The 17,909-nt window shown below is 36.8% G+C and overlaps 1 protein-coding gene across 1 annotated transcript in view; it reads right to left on the reverse strand.

Moving 5' to 3' along the window:
• LOC140141622 (serine-protein kinase ATM-like) overlaps positions 1–17,909 on the reverse strand; it is a 128,796-nt gene that overhangs the window by 42,638 nt on the left and 68,249 nt on the right. Inside the window, exons 30-38 of the mRNA XM_072163533.1 lie at positions 15,426–15,532; positions 14,408–14,534; positions 10,329–10,490; positions 9,241–9,435; positions 5,822–5,980; positions 5,195–5,324; positions 3,430–3,570; positions 1,892–2,069; positions 1,299–1,443 (exon numbers count right to left, since the gene is read on the reverse strand). Of these exons, the coding sequence (XP_072019634.1) occupies positions 1,299–1,443; positions 1,892–2,069; positions 3,430–3,570; positions 5,195–5,324; positions 5,822–5,980; positions 9,241–9,435; positions 10,329–10,490; positions 14,408–14,534; positions 15,426–15,532 (1,344 nt within the window). The remainder of the gene's footprint in view (positions 1–1,298; positions 1,444–1,891; positions 2,070–3,429; positions 3,571–5,194; positions 5,325–5,821; positions 5,981–9,240; positions 9,436–10,328; positions 10,491–14,407; positions 14,535–15,425; positions 15,533–17,909) is intronic.

Below are 17,909 nucleotides of genomic sequence, written 5' to 3' on the forward strand. Positions count from 1 at the left end.
GTCAGCTTATGTGTACACACGCCAAGCGCGATGCTCCGTGCAGTATTACATGTTACGGTCGGCGAGCGTAGTACACACATTGTAGGCGCTGGAATGAAATCGCAATTTTCTTTGTTATACCTCATTTGTTTGGCTCAAAATTAAAGGGGATAATATGATCATTGAAAACAAACATTTAAATAGGAATCCATTCTTTATGCAAATCACACATTATTGCTTTAACATACATAAAATTTACCATTGCAATTCAGTAATATGGCAAAATAAACCATCTCAAATTAGAAACTGGATTGGGCTATGCCAGTTGAATCTACAACCCCTGTGTGGGATATAAGGTCATGTTTTCCACAGGGGGTGTGTGGATTTCAAGTGGAATAGCCCATTGTTCCATTTCACAGACTGATATTTGCATAACTGAATAAATTATTGTCATATGATGTATCTTGCAGGGTTAGCACAATTTAAATCATGATTCAAATCAACTTTTTCAGTTTTTACAATTTTTGATCAATTTAAGTTAATTTCCATCATGAATTGACCATTTTACTTCATTTGCAATGCTTCTACACCTTTTGGATACAATTAAATACATCTATGATGTCATTTTTATCTAATGCTAAAAAATCATTTTCAAGGTGCAGAATTCAACAGGTGTTTTTCCTATGATTTTACCAAATTTTTTCTTTGAAATTTTCACATCTGAAAATGCATTTTTGATTTTTTTTAAATACCTGATAAGATATGTCTAGCATTCCACTGGTCTCTTTTGACTTTATCATGGGGTATAGCAGTTCTTAGAATAAAACAAAATCCGATTTAAATCTGAACAGATACAAGGAGCTAAATAGTCGCTTTCTATTTTCTCCTTGTATATAATTTATAGCACTTCACTCCACAATCAGCTGACAATACACATTTTAGGCACCTTATAATTATATAAATGTCTCTACTTTGACCATAACAGATAAAAAAGGCACAATTCAACACTTATCAAATTGGATTGCACGATACCATCATCTGCCTACATTTATTTTGTTATGTCTAAATGGATGTCTAAATTTTGATAAAATATGCATTTAATAATTAAAATTGAATGAATAACAAATATAAATTGTCCTTGATACTGTCCAAATTTAAGGTTTCTTATAAAAAATGATTGAAAAAAAAAAAAAAAAAGAATTCAATTTTTTTCGGTCTGTCGCTGAGGGCAACCAATCATATTTTTTTCTGACCTAACAGATATAAGGTGCAATTCAACACCTACAAAATTAAATTGCATGATGACATCCAGTGCCTACCTTTCTTTTGTTTGGTCTGAATGGATACAAGAAGCTGAATAGTGTATCGATGTTTTTCTCCTTGTAAACTTCATAACACTTCACTCCAGCCTGAGTTGATAGGGCATTCTTCAGACACCCTGCAGCCGCCTCCACTGTGTCAACGCTAAAATAAGTAGGGAAAAAAATGTAAGAATTGAAACTTAAAAATGAATCAGTGATTTCCATTCATTTCAAGATGATTTACATACCTAGGCATTGTCTGTAAGATCATAATCAATCTGCTCTATCAAAATAAAATTAAAGATGTGTGACCTGATTGGTAACTTTGATAACCAGTTTACACTATTAAATTTGAGAGTTTGGCATCAGAAGAAAGTCTGTCTTTTTCTTGTAAGTCCATTAAACAAAAAAGTGTCATCTGGTTGGTAGTGCGTTATTCTGTAGGTCATGGCAATACACATTATTGCTTCATTTATCCAAATTGAAAAATGTAACCCATAACTTAGATTAAGATGGGGGAAGAGGGGGGGGGCTCTTGTGTAAAGTAGATAACAAGTGATAAATGGACCCCTATCATAAATTCTGATCAAGTTCCCCATTTGTTTACTTACTTGGAATCAATCAGGTAGCCTTTCAGTAGATGTACAATAACCACATGACGTCTCATTGTTGGGTTGTCGTCAAATATTTCCAGCGCCGTGCTATAGCTGGCGTTGTCATCCTCTATTCTGTTCACTCTTAGTGCTATGGTAGATAGGTTGGCAGCACCTATTTCACCTAAACATCGTGCTGTAATAAGAAGCATGAAATACTTGAATTTACCTTCAATGAACTACATTGGCCTATTCCATCTAAAATCCACACGCCCCCTGTGGAAGATTTTGGAAATATTTTCCACAGGGTGAGTATGAATTTTAGATGGAATAAACACTTTAGGCAGCTTCATTTGAAACGTATCCTCCCTATAGCTTTAGCTCTGTAAGATTCAGGTTGAATCTTTCTCAGAGGGTGTATGAAATTCAAATGGAACTGCCTAATGTGCTCATTCCATTTGAAATTCATACTCCCTCTGTAGACGATATTTCCAAAATCTTCCACAGGGGTAGTGTGGATTTTAAATGGAATAGCTAATTTTTAAGGTATGAAACTAGCATTCCTTTATTGTGAAGACAGAAGAAAAGTATAAACATTGTACACATGAGCTGTGCTATGTTTTGAAATGTACCAAGCCTGTGATTGGTTAAATGATAATTCATAAACTCATAAATATTCATAATGTGAAAGAACCAATTATGACATGCTGATGGAAATATAAATATTCATGGCGGGCGTCTGAATGCCGCAATAATACTGGCCTATACCGCATAATTACAGTGTGTGATGTTGTCTTTGTGCATGTTGTAAATGGGGCCTTGAGAAAATGTAGTTTGGGGAAGAACTGTGTCCTTGCATGGGCGTACCTCTTTGTAATGTTTTAGGCCACTAATGAAAATGCAACTGAATCATTGACATTAAGACATTCAGGAATGAAGTTAATTAATGATGGAATATGATTTTATTGACAATTACATTACAAATATCTACAGTACTTTGTAGTTTTAATTTTTCATCACAGTACACTCTTCTGGGTTATGAATTGCTCTATTGTTATTTGCACTGCAACAAAACTCTAGCTAGCCACCACCCACATATTTAAAACAAACAACATACCCAGTGATGCCAACGCCACGCCTTAGGTGCACAATTGGGCTACTTGGCAATCACTTGCCGCTACTCAAAAACCATGCCCCTACTTGCTTAGAATTGGGCTACTTTGAAGGCAGTAGTTTGATGTTTTTTCCTTTCAATTTCTGATTTATAAAGAGTTTGAGTCTCTGAAGCTCTGAATTTCAATTACAAAGGGTTTGAGACCATTTATTGATTGGTCCGTAACTTCCCATTAACTACCGGACGTTTTTAAGTCAAGTGCTTTTCCGCCCAATTGGGTGATTTGCATTCTAATTGGGGTCAATCTACCCAAATAACCAGTATTGGGCGATTTTTTTGGAAGCTTCTAAAAAATTGGGCTACTTGAGACTCCTTTACCGCGGCCTGGCGAGCCAATGTGCCGCGCTTTGTCGCTGAAAAGGTTTGGCAACACTGAACATACCAGCTTCCTCTCTGACAGGCAGTAGCCTGACTGAATGATTGTCACTTGCGTCGTTGTCTCCAGATCCATCACATAATTGTACCAACGTACAGATGAGTTTAACAAGCACATTTTCCTCCTTCCTTTCTTCTTTCTTGGTTTCTTCAGACAAGAAATAAGAAACATCAAATCAAGTAATTGAGTAAATTAATATAACTTTCATATTTCTTGTATTTTGTATTTCAAATATAAAAATTAGTCTAAGGGGGTACTACACCCCTGGCCAATTTTGTGCCTATTTTTGCATTTTTCTCAAAAATTATAGCGCATTGGTGACAGGTAAGATATGTATATTATAGGGGCAAAGACTACAACTACTGCACTCAAAATTCAGCAACTCAAGGCAAGTAGTTATTGATCAAACATTGGTTTTCCTCATTTTTGACTGTAACTCCACAACTGTTGTCTGTGCTGAAATAAAATTTCCAGTGCAGTAGTTGTAGTCCTTGCCCCTATAATATACATATCTTACTTGTCACCAATGCGCTATAATTTTTGAGAAAATGCAAAATAGGCACAAAATTGGCCAGGAGTGTAGTACCCCCTTAAACAGTTATATCATATTTCCTGGGTGCGTATTGTTTTGTGCCGAGTGGTCGCTGGTTGCATGTATCATTTGCATTGCGCCTAACATGGTATGTGCGCAGTGATCTCTTGCGGCATTGCAGTGCGATATTTTGGGTCCGTGTGTGAAGGACTCGATGGATTCGCCACTTTTGTGCCAGACAGTAACTAGTTGAACTTGATCAAAATAACCATAAAAAGTGAACGTAATTACATACAATCATGATTTTACAGGTGATGTGTTTCAGATGAAAATAAAAGTATTTGTGTTTTGAGACCCAGCTCTGTTTCTATCGCTCAATATAACACGAGAAATAGCATTATTTTTGTGTGGAACAACTAGGCGTTGCGCCTTATTTTTCCCATGTTATATCAGACGATAGAGACATGATTGGGTCTCAAAACAATACATTTATTCTCTATTAATATCATGTCACACATATTTATAGTTGTGATATGTGATAAACTACTTCTTGCAAAACAACTTTTTTTACTAAAAAACCCACATCTTTTGCAAATTACAGATCTGATAAAAACAAGCTTGCATGCATATACATTGTACATGTACAAAAAAACACATGCTCTAAACCACCCCTACACATATTCATGCAATGAACAGCACATCTGATTACACAGACAAACGTTGTGCTATTACAGTAGCCATTAGCTCAAATTAACTGCTACCAATTAATTCTATGTACATACACATGTACCATGCCATTTATATGTCCCATAACTCCTTCAAACACAATCCATAACGTACACATACAGTACACCCGCCTCCCTTGTGAACAATAGTTGTTATAAAGTGAGAACCAGTGTTGTTGATTTTTTTTATTTAAAAAAAAATCAAGATTGTTTTTTAATTAAATCGATTTTTTTTTATTCCAAGAACTGATATACCCCATGATAAAGTCAAAAGAGAACTAGTGGAATGCTAGTCATATGCATAATCCTACCAGGTGAAAATTTCAAAGAAAAAATTTGTTAAAATCATGGGAAAAACCTCGCGTATACGTGAAGGCACGCAGCGCTGGCATGATTGTTAGGCACGGCACGATCAAACAATCGGCCCTCATGAACATGCGAGAACTTGCATCATACATTCCACGGGGACTTTGACTGGTTGCACACGCTCTGTTTCTTTGGTGGGAATACATACCTGCACACTGTGCGACTAAGAGAGCCAACTCTTCTTTGTTTTGCATCAACTGAATTCTGAGCTGCTTGAGCCCCTCTAATCTCTGACATCTATCACTCTGTCCACCCCCATGAAGAAAATGGTTGATCTCCTACAGGGGAACAATAATACACAATGTCAAAAAAACAAAAGAAAGAAAACAAACAACGATGAACTCATATCTTAAGAATATCCTTATCAGTGTTGAATTTACTAATGCCTTCATTAATATCTTTATTTCTTATGTATTTTATTAATTAAAAATTTTTTATATACCTCATCTAAAAATTCCTGCCATCTGATTGGTTAAAAGCGCTGGCATAGTTTTGTAACAGCTTCTCTCTTATCCTTTATATATTTCCATTTCCTTTCACTTTCAAATAAACCAGCTGGTATAAATGTTTACTGCCAGTAGTGACTGTAGATAATTGACCGTTCTCTCTCTCTCTCTCTGTATATACAAGTTGGGAAATGCCCATCCAAAACATCACTTCAGGTGATATCAGGGTTTAATCCAACCATAAACCTAACCTTACACCTTACTCAGATATTGCCTAAGGTGCATGATGTTTTGGATGAGCAATATATTCATAGATAATAAGCACCTACCTCTAACAAGTTGAATTCACCGTCCTGATATCGTACCGCATCTTGTGCCTGTCTGGCTTTAGCTAATTTAGCACTGTCTGGCAATGGGTCCAAGTATTGGAGAGTCGACTTCAATTTGCCACCATTTTGAATCACCAACGAGTTCACAAGAGAAAGAGCCTGCCCAAGAGAAATATATTTCAATTTCAAAAGTCAAATGCAAATTAACAGCATTGAAATCTACAATGAGACAATTATACAAATACGTAATAATTATTTCAAAGCTCTAATGATTTATAAATGTCTTAATGGTCTTGCTCCACAGTATTTAAATAATATGTTTAATTATGTGCGTGACAATCACGATCGTGTTACGAGGCAAGCTGCAGCTGATTTGCTAGCTCTTCCACCCATTGTTCATGGTACTGACATTGAGTCTTTTAAATTTTCGTTTAGCTATAGTGGCGTTAAGTTGTGGAATAATATTGACCCACCTACTAGAAATGCTGGTAATGTTCAGTCGTTTAAGACAATGTATAAAAGTAGCCATCTGAAGTAGATTGCATATTCGCATGATTTGATGTTTTTAAAAGTTGTATATACCTATGATTATATGAAATTACGTGCCATAATTGTTTGTATATCTAAATGTGTTTTTACGTATAATTACTATATTGTATATGAGTGTCTTTTAATATTGTTGTAACTTAATTGTATATTGCAGGGCCCCGGTTAGAACAGCTTTAAGCTGATTCGGGCATACCCTGGGTAAAGATAATAAATAATAAATAATAATAATAATAATAATAATAATAAATAATAATAATAATTAGCAGTAAAGTCCTTGTCCAGTGGATTTCAAGCCAACTCAATTTTTCCATGAGAACGTACAAAACCACCACCAGGGTCCGAACATTCAACCTCTCGCACCATCGTCAAACGCCTTCTCGATTGAACTTGACTGCAAGTTTTAATGTACAGTTGCATTGCATTCCAAAATGACACTTTGGAATTTCCGTGATTAAAGGGGTACATATGTATGACCACATCAAGAAGACTCACCCCACTTTATGTGGGGGTTTTAAAATGTATTTAAAACAATATTTGTTATCAATATTTTTGAGTATTTTTGTTTTTAAAAAATGGAGGACAAAAAATTAAATTGGCCAATTTCTCTAAGATAAATGTGTAGCATCACAATAACATTTTTGCTAATTTTTCAAAAATCATGCTAATGTTGTGTTGGAGGAGGAGTTAAAGTAGAATCCTCCGGATTGAGTAAATCGCTGAATAGGCCTTTAATTTGTATATGAAGATATTTAGTTGTTTCAAATATTATTGTCTGTATAATCTTATGACCTTTTTCACACCATTCATAGATCTGGAACAAACGAAGAATTTACAGCAAGAGATAGGCTGTTGCAAGAATGTATAGAGTTGCAAGAAGAAGCTGCAAGAATTGCAGAACAAGAGGAGACAGAACAGAGAAAAACGGCCAAGGAGGTGGCCCAAAAAGCGAAAGTGATTCGAGACGCAGCAATGAGTAAAATGACGAAGAAAAGGTACAAATTTGTTGTCAGGGTTCTTTCTTTCTTTCTTTCTCTCTCTCTCTTTCTTTCTGTCTGTCTGTCTGACTTAGCGAACCTTATTTGAAATAAGTGACATCGAACCTTAAGAGTAAAAATATAAGTGGTAGCGAACCTTGTAGATAGTAGAATGTAACCATTGTTGAAAATGTGACACTCATCATGCTTGTGCATGATCAAGTTATTGAGAACCAGCTCTGTGAAATACTACTTCTTTTATAGGCTTTATGCTAAATATAAATGGAGAGCATTGTGTCTCAAATGCGATATATGCCATTACCAATACTGAGCCTCTTATCTACTGCATAAGCCCACTGAGATTCCTGGAGCTCATCCTTCGTCTTCCAGAGGATAGGCTCTCTACATACCAACTTGTGGCAAAAGAAGACCAGGACATGCACGCACCTTAGAAATGGTTCTTCATCATGGAGAGATGTCATTAGCAGAGTACCACATGGTACCATACTAGGGCCCATGCTCTTCTTACTTTTTGTGAATGATATGCCTGATGTCGTCAAGTCTACAGCCAAAATGTTTGCAGATGACACAAAGATTTATAGGAACTTAATTAACTACTGTGGATGATTGTAGTGTGCTTCAGCAGGATTTGAACGCCCTTTCTGCTTGGTTTCATTTGTGGTTGCTTCATTTTAACGCTACCAAATGTGTGTCACTTAGATTCCATGCTGCATTCAATTATGCTTATTCTCTCAATGGAACTTATCTCTGTGATGTTTCTGAGCAGAAAGACCTGGGTGTTCTTATTAGTAACAACATGAAGCCTTCAAAACATATTCTTGGAATTTGTAAGCGTGCAAATCAGAGGATTGGAATGATTAAAAGATGTTTTAACAACTTCACTGAGGAAAAAGTCCTCACATTATACACGTCTATCATTAGACCCATCTTGGAATACGCCTCCGTCATATGGAATCCGAGAACCAAACAAGATATTGACAGATTACAAAAGGTGCAGAAGAGGTGTCTGCGACTATGTCCGCTGGAAATTTATCTCCCTACGTTAGAACTAAGAAGACAGGAAAGCGACTTAATCGAGACCTTCAAATACATGACAGGAAGGTACAAGACACCTGCTGATATGTTCCTTCAACTCCCCCATAGAGAAGGCTTGAGAGGTCACTCCCACAACATTTTCAAGCAGGAGGCAAGGACAGACGTCGCTAAGCAGTTTTTTGGAAATAGAGTCATAAATGATTGGAACTCACTGCCACAAAAGATTGATTCTGCACCAAGTATTGCTACCTTTAGAGAGAAGTTGAGGGCTCTTCCGTCTGGAACTAGGAGTCTACCTACCAAGTAACCAAGCAAGTAATCAAGTAACCTCTTATTCAACATGTGCTCATCAGGTATGATAAAAAAAAAAGAAAAAAAAAGCGCAGTGATTTATAGTGCCCTACGCACAGGCATAATGCCTAAACTTTGATCCACAAGCCTCAGCACACTTTACAGGTAGTCGCTGACCAATACCTCCCCACATCATTCCATAAACCATTAAGCAACATTTCAGGGACTTTGCTGCTGCAAGAGCGCACACCTTAGACATTCCACAAATAATCTTCGCAACCAGTTTCGTACGGGTTACAACGAGACAATTTACCAGTAAGTTCCTTGTCCAGGGTAATTTCAAGCTGACTCAATCTTGCCATGAGGGCGTAATAGGCACCGCAGGGTTCGAACCCGCAACCTCTCGCACCACAGTCGAACGCCTTATCGATTGAGCCAACTTGACTGCTATGATGAAGACATTCAAGCAGAATAGATAGCCAAGGATTGTTGTACATGGACAAATCTTGTGGTCATCTACTCCACATCTGATGATAATGAATCACTTACCATTTTCCCTGCATCATCTGATCTCTCAACTACAGGTACCAGACAACCCATAATGACTTGTAAATGCTTGCCCAACTCTGCAGGACAACAGTCCAATGCTGTCTCACATAATGTCTGCATTATGTCCACACAAGGTAATACAAGACTGCTGTCCCCTGCACTGGTAATGGTATGGACCACTGTGTATATCACATCCTGTAAAAAATTTGAGTTGTAAAAAAGTTTTTAAACAATTATCAAAATAATGATAATACAGTGCTTCTGTCTCCCACACTGGTAATGGTATGCACCACTGTGACTTGCAGTCTTACAAATATATTTCTGGTGAAGCTAGAGGATTTTGATGGAAGTTTTTGACACCATGAAAAATATCAACTTATTGAGAACCAGAGACATAACAAAGACATATTTTATTTCCTGGCTTTTTTCAAGCAATTCTTATAATAATAAAATTCATTTACTATGACTTTATAAGTCTATCTAAACTGTAGAATGGAATATTCATCTGAAGTGCAAAAGCCACCAAATTCAGTCTTAAAATCTGTTACGGTTAGTTTCATACTGCCATGCCGCTTGCCGCTGAGCAGCGTGGCGCAGACAAACGGACACAATCAATGTTTGCCATTAGGCAAAAAAAATTGTTTGCTTGCTTGCCCTCCACCGACCAACCCAAAATCAGAGTCTGCCCTTTAAAAAAATTTTAGTTTATAATTTGAATGTTTTTTATTAATTTTTCTGTGTCTAAATTTGGCCAAAATTTTCTTAGGAATAAAAACATTACTGTAAGCGCATTATAATTAACATTTATAACTTTCCATTCTGGCATCAATGTTTCCACTTTGCGTTCTTTGCCTGCACGTATATATATGCAGTTGTTATAATTGAATCCATTTTTATGGTGAATCTCGCGTATTGACCAATGTTCATAGCCTAAAGGCCTATACAGTATTGAGTCATAAAAAAATATAAATTTCCAACCGACCGACCCACCCCAAAAATCTCACTGGAGGGCAAGCAAACAATATATTTTTTTGACCTTAGCTGATATGTCATGTCACTTACTGCAGCAGCATGGAAATATGACTCACCTGAAGAACAAACGCCCATGAACCACCAAGCTTACTGGATAGTTCACGTAATAGTAGTCTGACAAAGAGCCTATACCCCAGCAAGAGACGATGCTTCTCCTGGTGCCTGTGAGCTTTGACTATTGATACATGAAGAGCTAACAGGATTTTCTGTATGTTATCCTGTGACATTGAAGAACAAATAAACAAAAACACAATACCCCATTCAGTTTAACTTAAAAACCAAAAAGTTTAATGAAGTCCTGTAAAGGAAAGTTTGTTCATTAAGGTTAGCAACTATTTTAAACTGTTGCAATTTGGTAGTTCACAGCATCTTGTAAATGGTAGTGAGCTTTGGCAAAAATTGCATTGATTATTTCATAGCGAGTGTGTAGAAGAATTCAAATATCACATACTTTTGAAGGTCCTGTGGTTCTTGAGTTATGCTGTAAAGAGGGCTGAAAACGTACATAACTCATTAACAACAATAAATCAAGCAAGTTGAACTTTTGCAAAACATCAAAGTGTTATTTTTCAATAATATATTGATTTAGATAATGAAAATCAATTTTGTTGTTGCTTCGACCAACAATACTCTGTGTACCCTTAAGAAGCTGACTCCCTGCCTCCCCTCCCTGAAACGTAAATGTAAAATGTTGAAAATTCCAACCTCAAAAGATCAACTTTGACCGAAATATTGACTACATGTAGTTTTTAACAAATGCAATCAGACTTTTTGACCCTTCCCCACTCCCGAAATGACATTCGTTTATAGGGCGCCATCAAACATCTGGCTTGTTCCCAAACAGAAACCATAAAATTTTTCACTACTTGATAATTAATTGCCTGTTGTATAGTCAGATTCACAGCTTGAATAATCTCTGGCACATTTGAGTGATAAATTAATATTCTGCACAGCTAACTGTTGCATTTTTATGTTAAGGTGACCTACATTATTAAATTGGTTAGTGCCTCAAGGGGCTGCTTATTAGGGATTTGTACTATATAAAAATACCCAGGCCTAAAAATGAAATATGTCGCATGACTCTAGGACTTGAATTTCTGCTCTTTTTCAGTTTTGGCATTGGTGCCCCCAGATCTCTGTCAAATGATCAAGGCATTCTTTGTCACTTGTTGGCCTTGGTACCCTTCTCTGTCTTTGCCCAGTGGCCTTGAAAATGGGTGCCCCAAAAATTAAAATGGGCTATTCCATTTAAAATCCACACTACCCATGTGGAAGATTTAGCTTAAGTCTTCAACAGAGGGAGTATGAGTGCTGAATACAATAAACAAATGGGTAACTTCCATTTGAAACACTCCAGTTGTGGAAGACATAGGTAAGGCACAACATTTTTTTGGGTTCTATAGCGCTATCGGTGCCCGAAGAGGTACCGATGGCACTTTTTATCGTACCCTGAATATTTCAGTGCATTTCTTTTTATTTAAAAATGAATAACAATAACACTATTCAACTCTTAATTATCATGCTTGATACAATTTATTAGAGAGATTGCGAAATTTACGTGAAACGTGACACGGAACGCGAACGGCAAGCTACATTAGTCGAAAATAGGTTATTATGCCCTCTAGAGGGTGAAATCTATTGTGAATTGGTCAATCGTGGAATTACCGTACGGCGATTACGTTGAGGATAATAGAAAAAAATGACGTTCCAAAATGACAAAAAACGCATTATAAAATGCAGAAAAATGTTATGTTTATCATGTTATGAAACGAATCAAAGTATCCTAATAGAACAAGTAGAGTCCGACATGTAATAAAATCCATTTTAGGGGTTAAAATTTGATCTCAGATAGACAAGAAGAAGTGAACAAATTTCGATTTTTTTTCGACGGGAATTCGAACAGGCAGATTGCCTATTCATTTGTGTGTGGAAAATGCCGTCCAAAAATCAGCTTGCGAAGAAGCGTTTTAGGCAAGATTGTGTCGTGTTACGGCATAAATGTCTGTTTGGGACGGGGAACAGAAGTTCGTGCAACGCTATTTTTCACCTTGCTTTTTCGTTGTGCATTAAACAGCTGTCAAAGTGTTTTGTTTATGGATACTATTCAGCAAACTCCAAAATGTTTTTAAAACATGATAATGCATGTGTTTTTGGTTTTAGTTAAAACGTTTTGATAACATATCGATGTATGTTTATATAAAAATCATGAAAACTCGTGTTATACTGAAAAAATATTTTAAGCCAAAATTCGAAATGCTATAATAAAATATCATTTGGCAAACATATTTAAGTGTCTATTGTGTTAGAACGTTTATAAGCAAGCTTAGAACAAAGGTGTTTTTGAATGTTATTAAAACTTTTAATGCCCTTGACCCTCACATAACCTTTAACCCGACATTTAACGTTTTCTGTAATAATCTGTGTTTGCTGGGTAGTAATCGAACTAGGCATATTAGATTATCTATTTTCATTTTGTTTTAGAAAGTAAACAGGGTATTATTTATATGATAATGGAGCATGATGCAGTCATGTCTACAGTAGAATTCATCTCGACCTTTGCAGGACTTAAACCCCATTAAAAGCTATTGCACCAAGATAACACTCATTGAAACAGCTCAACTGATTAAATCGGATCTTCTCTGGTTGTGCACATGTGTCTGTTTTATATGTGCGGTATCGCTATGAGGTGCTATAATACCGCTTCAGTTGGGTAACTGATTTTAAAGGAAACGCAAGGAAACAATGGTATGTGGACCTTTGTTCACGAAATGAGACAATGGCCTGCTTTTTGTTAACCAGCATTCTTGAAAATGAGCAACATAATGATTGTTGACTTAACACGGTTTGGAAATAATTTCTTCATATTTTTGGTGTTATCTGTCGTTTACATATCCTTCCTAAAACACAAAAGTGCGACTATTTCCAAACACCTAAATTAGCTAAAAATTTAGGACATGTTACAAAACTATATTTTCTAGAATTTCATAGAATAGTTTAAATGTAGCTTGTACCGTTTTTTTGTGGCATCCTTCAGAACGGAGCGGACCGTTACCAATATAGCTCAATATTTTCGGTCAAATCTCCATTCAATTAACACGGGGAGTTGGCTAGCTATGAGCTAGCTATGCTTTGCCCTCACTCAAAGTGCGATTATTTCTAAACATCTAACCTAGCTGTAATTTTAGGTCATGTTAGAGAAATATATTTGCTAGAAGTTTGGAGAATAGTTTAAATATTGGCCGGTTATTTTTTCACACAGTGATGTTAACTAGGCAAATGCAAATATACTTCTAACATACACTATTTGTAAAGGTCGCGCGTCAATGGTGAGAGCACTGTGTATTGTGTATAGTAAAACGGACAGTAACTGCAGTATGGTTTGTTTCTTGTTATTCGAATAATATACACCAAGACTTCTTAGGCATCCAACACCAAACTCTGTTTAGATTATTTAGACAAATAGCATACACGTGTGAACATAGGCCTATACTCATTTTCCAATAGCCCGCAAAACTCAAATATCGCTAATCTGGACTGAATGCTTAGAGCATTATAGATACAGCCAGTCGTATTTGCATATCAATGCCGAGGAAAGTAGTTCGATGAAAGAAGATAATCTTCTCTGGTTCGATGCACCCAAGGTGAATCAATGGGTGCTTCCTATTACCTTTAGATTATTTGTCTCAGCATAGCGCCATCATGATTGCAATTGCGTTTACACGTAGTCTTGGTTCAGACTCTATGGGGCTATCACGAATATTAGGCCCGACACAAACTGGCTGTGTGGGAGGCTAGTTTGGATGTGAACGGGACTATGACGTTCTACCGCAAAATGCAGAAATCCGTAACCCGTATGGCATTTGCAGTGAACGCCTCTCCGCAATTTCTCTATTATATCTCCAGGGAGCGATGTTAAGAGTCATCAGTACATAACCGGGCACCGATAGTTCTATAGGACCAAATTGAATGTGGTGCCTAAAGCCAAGGGGGAGTATGGGTTTCAAATTGATTAATCCTGACCAGTTACCTTTGCAATACATACTCCCTCTGTGGAAGATATTTCCAAAACCTTCCACAAGGGTAGTGTGGCTTTCAACTTGAATAGCCCAATTCGAGGCCTGCCTGCATGACTCACCTGTATCTTGGCAAGTAGTGATACCAGCGTGTGTGCGCTGGTTCCATGGCATTTGGTCAAGTAATCCATTGTGGCTCTCACAGTGTAGGAATTGAAAAACGGTGGGTTTGGTTCAGGATCATTGTCACTGGAATACAAGAAATGTATAATATGTCATAAAAATGGCATTGGCCTATGGAAGACAAGACTTTATAATCTTCTCCACAGGAAGTGTGAATTTCAAATGGGGTTACCTGAATGGGTAACTCCCTGCGTGGAAGATAAAGCTGGTCATCTCTTCCATAGGGGGGTGTATGGAATTCAACTGCAATAGCCCATTTAGTCACATAATCCCCTTTCAAACAATGCCCTCCCCTGAAAAAAAAATGCCTTTCTATGTGGGGGGTGTGTGTGTACCAGTGATTTAAAGCCATATTATATTTATATAGACGCCCTCTCTGAATTTTTTTTAATTCCTTTTTTTACACGATTAAATTGCACTTTATTAAACCAATATACCCTGCAAAAATCAAGACTCTAGGTGCTGTAGTTTTGTCAAAATCAGAGATTTTGAATAAAACGCCGGAACCGGCGCTTTATTATTACGATGGAATTATTAGTCGAACGCATACACGATGTTCATAACACACAGTACGTACACGGCGTGCGGGACAGTGATATACACAACAAAGGGTCGTACCACAACATGACCGAAGGAGTGGTACGTATTGGCGACATGTGCGCTGATAGTAAATTCCAATTTTCTTTACTTTGCCGTAGTTGTTCGGCTCAAAAATAAAAGGGGATATATCTGACAGTAAAAGCTAACATTTTATGGCAAAGAAATGCTAATCTATTTTGTTTGAAAATGTTATAATATGGCTTTAAGTGAATCCTCATGAATTTTGAAGCAACGCTCAGTGAAATGTGCACAAATGTCACCGCTGCACCACAGAAATAGCACTATACAAAAAAAATTATGACATTTCCTGAAGACTATCGATGATCTAGTAAATGCTGACAAGTCTGCAAATCTTACCTAGTGAATTGTGCCAAGTCACTGTCATCAGTGTGTGGTTCATAGAGCATGGAGAGTAGAGCTACTACTATCTGGTCTAAGTTGCTCTGTATTAAGCCATCTATCACCTAAAACAAACAACAACACTATCATCATTATTTCATAACTTTACACTAGGTCTACTTCATACATACTAAACATGGTTCCTGATCATTTCTTCCCTTTTCTGCCAGCATATAGAACACCTTTCCTGAACTTACTTGTCCTTTGGGCTATTCCAGTTGAAATCCACACTACCCCTGTGGAAGATTTTGGAAATATCTTCCCCAGGGGGAGTATGAATTTCACATGTAATTGGTCAGGGTTAATCATTTTGAAGCCCACACTCACCCTGTATTGTGGCTTTACCTATAGACCACTTTACATTATTGTTTATCAACAAAGGCGAGGGATTGGTCTGTCGATATGCCCGAACGAACCGCTTCACTATTCAATGGCTTCCTTGTACTATATGAAATGTGGTGGGAGATTTAAAATACACATGCCCTGAGCAGACTATTACGCTTGCAGACGCACACTGCAGGGCAAAGAACAATGGAAAGTACCATAATGCGTGCGCATACTGCCGGGCAATGACGTCACATGTCAAGTGGTCTATATCTTCCACAGCTGGGTTGAGTATTTCAAATGGATGTTACCTAACTGACTATTCTATTCAAAACTCATACTCCATTGGTGGAAGACTTTAGCCAAATCTTCCACAGTGTGGAATTCAACTGGAATAGTCCATTATGTCATTGATACAATGACATGAAATAAACTACTGAACGCAGAGCATCAAGTGACCGCTATCATGGTGGCATCCCATCAGCACTACCTAGTAACAGATAACGGCTGTTGATGCCTTGTTTAGCCATCAACATTAACAAAATAAACAAACTGTACAAGTTTAGTTAGTTTGTATGTTCCATTTTTAAAGTTAAAAAAACCAAAAAAACTGTCACTAAAAATGAACCAAATTGCCAATGTCAAAAAGTTAGGCATTTTAGACCTAAGTTATATAGCTATGCAGATTTAGTTTTCAACTGTGAACAAATATACCAAAATACTAGGCGATCTTATAATTATGCTGATCAAAATGTTGCTGATGAGACTTATAAAAGGTCATTTAAGTCTTGATCACCATTTGTGATGTGTCATGTCAAAAGGAGACACTTTTGGGCAGGTTATCAATTTTCAGATTTTTACATATCTTAGATATAGAGATATTTTGCTCCACAACGCCATTTTCCCCAATGAAATCGGACATTCCTAAGCGAAGATATTGAGTTCGTAAGTTATGGTATTATAAAATTGGAAATTGAGATATCGGACGTTAAAAATATTAATGACAATGTTGAGAGTAGGAATTACCTTGAAAAATGTTTCAAAAAATACAAGATGCCAGTTATATTCCGGTCTGAAACTATCAGACAATATTTTTAACATTAATAACATCACAAATTCGCAACAAACCCAAATTGTGAAAAAGTGACCTCCGGGCAGATTTTTGACTATTTCTCCATTTAGATCAGCAAGTAGTGCTCAGTGGGTTAACATACTGTAGAATTCTGTCTATAAGCATACCTCAAAGATTCGCCTAAAAATGCGATCCTGCCCAAAAGTGTCTCCTTTTGACATGACACGTCACATTTAATTGAAACGCGTCCTACGATAGCTTTCTATAGTTTCTCAAAAATAGAGAAACTCACAAGTCATGTCTTTTATCCTATATGGAATAAATGGCCTATTGGTTGGAATTTCTTCACAACCACCCATATTACAACCTCTACTACGCGTTTTTTGCATACCAAAAACATAGCTTCTTTTTACCTAAAACTTAGTAATTAATTTGCATGAAGGTAAAATATATTGCTGTACCAATCTATTCTCTAAAAATATAGGCCTACCAATATCTGAACATTAGATTGCGTAACTCTATCACCCCCTCACCAAAAAACGTCACAACAGACCTTCATTTTTGAGGAGCAACATTGTTAGAATAATTTCACCACACAAAAAAAATTGGGGTGAATTATTTACAAACCTCCATTCTGATTGGTGATTAAAGTGAAGATATTATGTAACTGACCAATCAGAGGCAATGTTAGATCAGCAAGTAGTGCTCAGTGGGTTAACATACTGTAGAATTCTGTCTATAAGCATACCTCAAAGATTCGCCTAAAAATGCGATCCTGCCCAAAAGTGTCTCCTTTTGACATGACACGTCACATTTAATTGAAACGCGTCCTACGATAGCTTTCTATAGTTTCTCAAAAATAGAGAAACTCACAAGTCATGTCTTTTATCCTATATGGAATAAATGGCCTATTGGTTGGAATTTCTTCACAACCACCCATATTACAACCTCTACTACGCGTTTTTGCATACCAAAAACATAGCTTCTTTTTACCTAAAACTTAGTAATTAATTTGCATGAAGGTAAAATATATTGCTGTACCAATC

Source organism: Amphiura filiformis, chromosome 19, assembly GCF_039555335.1.
Source record: "Amphiura filiformis chromosome 19, Afil_fr2py, whole genome shotgun sequence".
In the NCBI taxonomy this organism is placed as follows: domain Eukaryota; kingdom Metazoa; phylum Echinodermata; class Ophiuroidea; order Amphilepidida; family Amphiuridae; genus Amphiura; species Amphiura filiformis.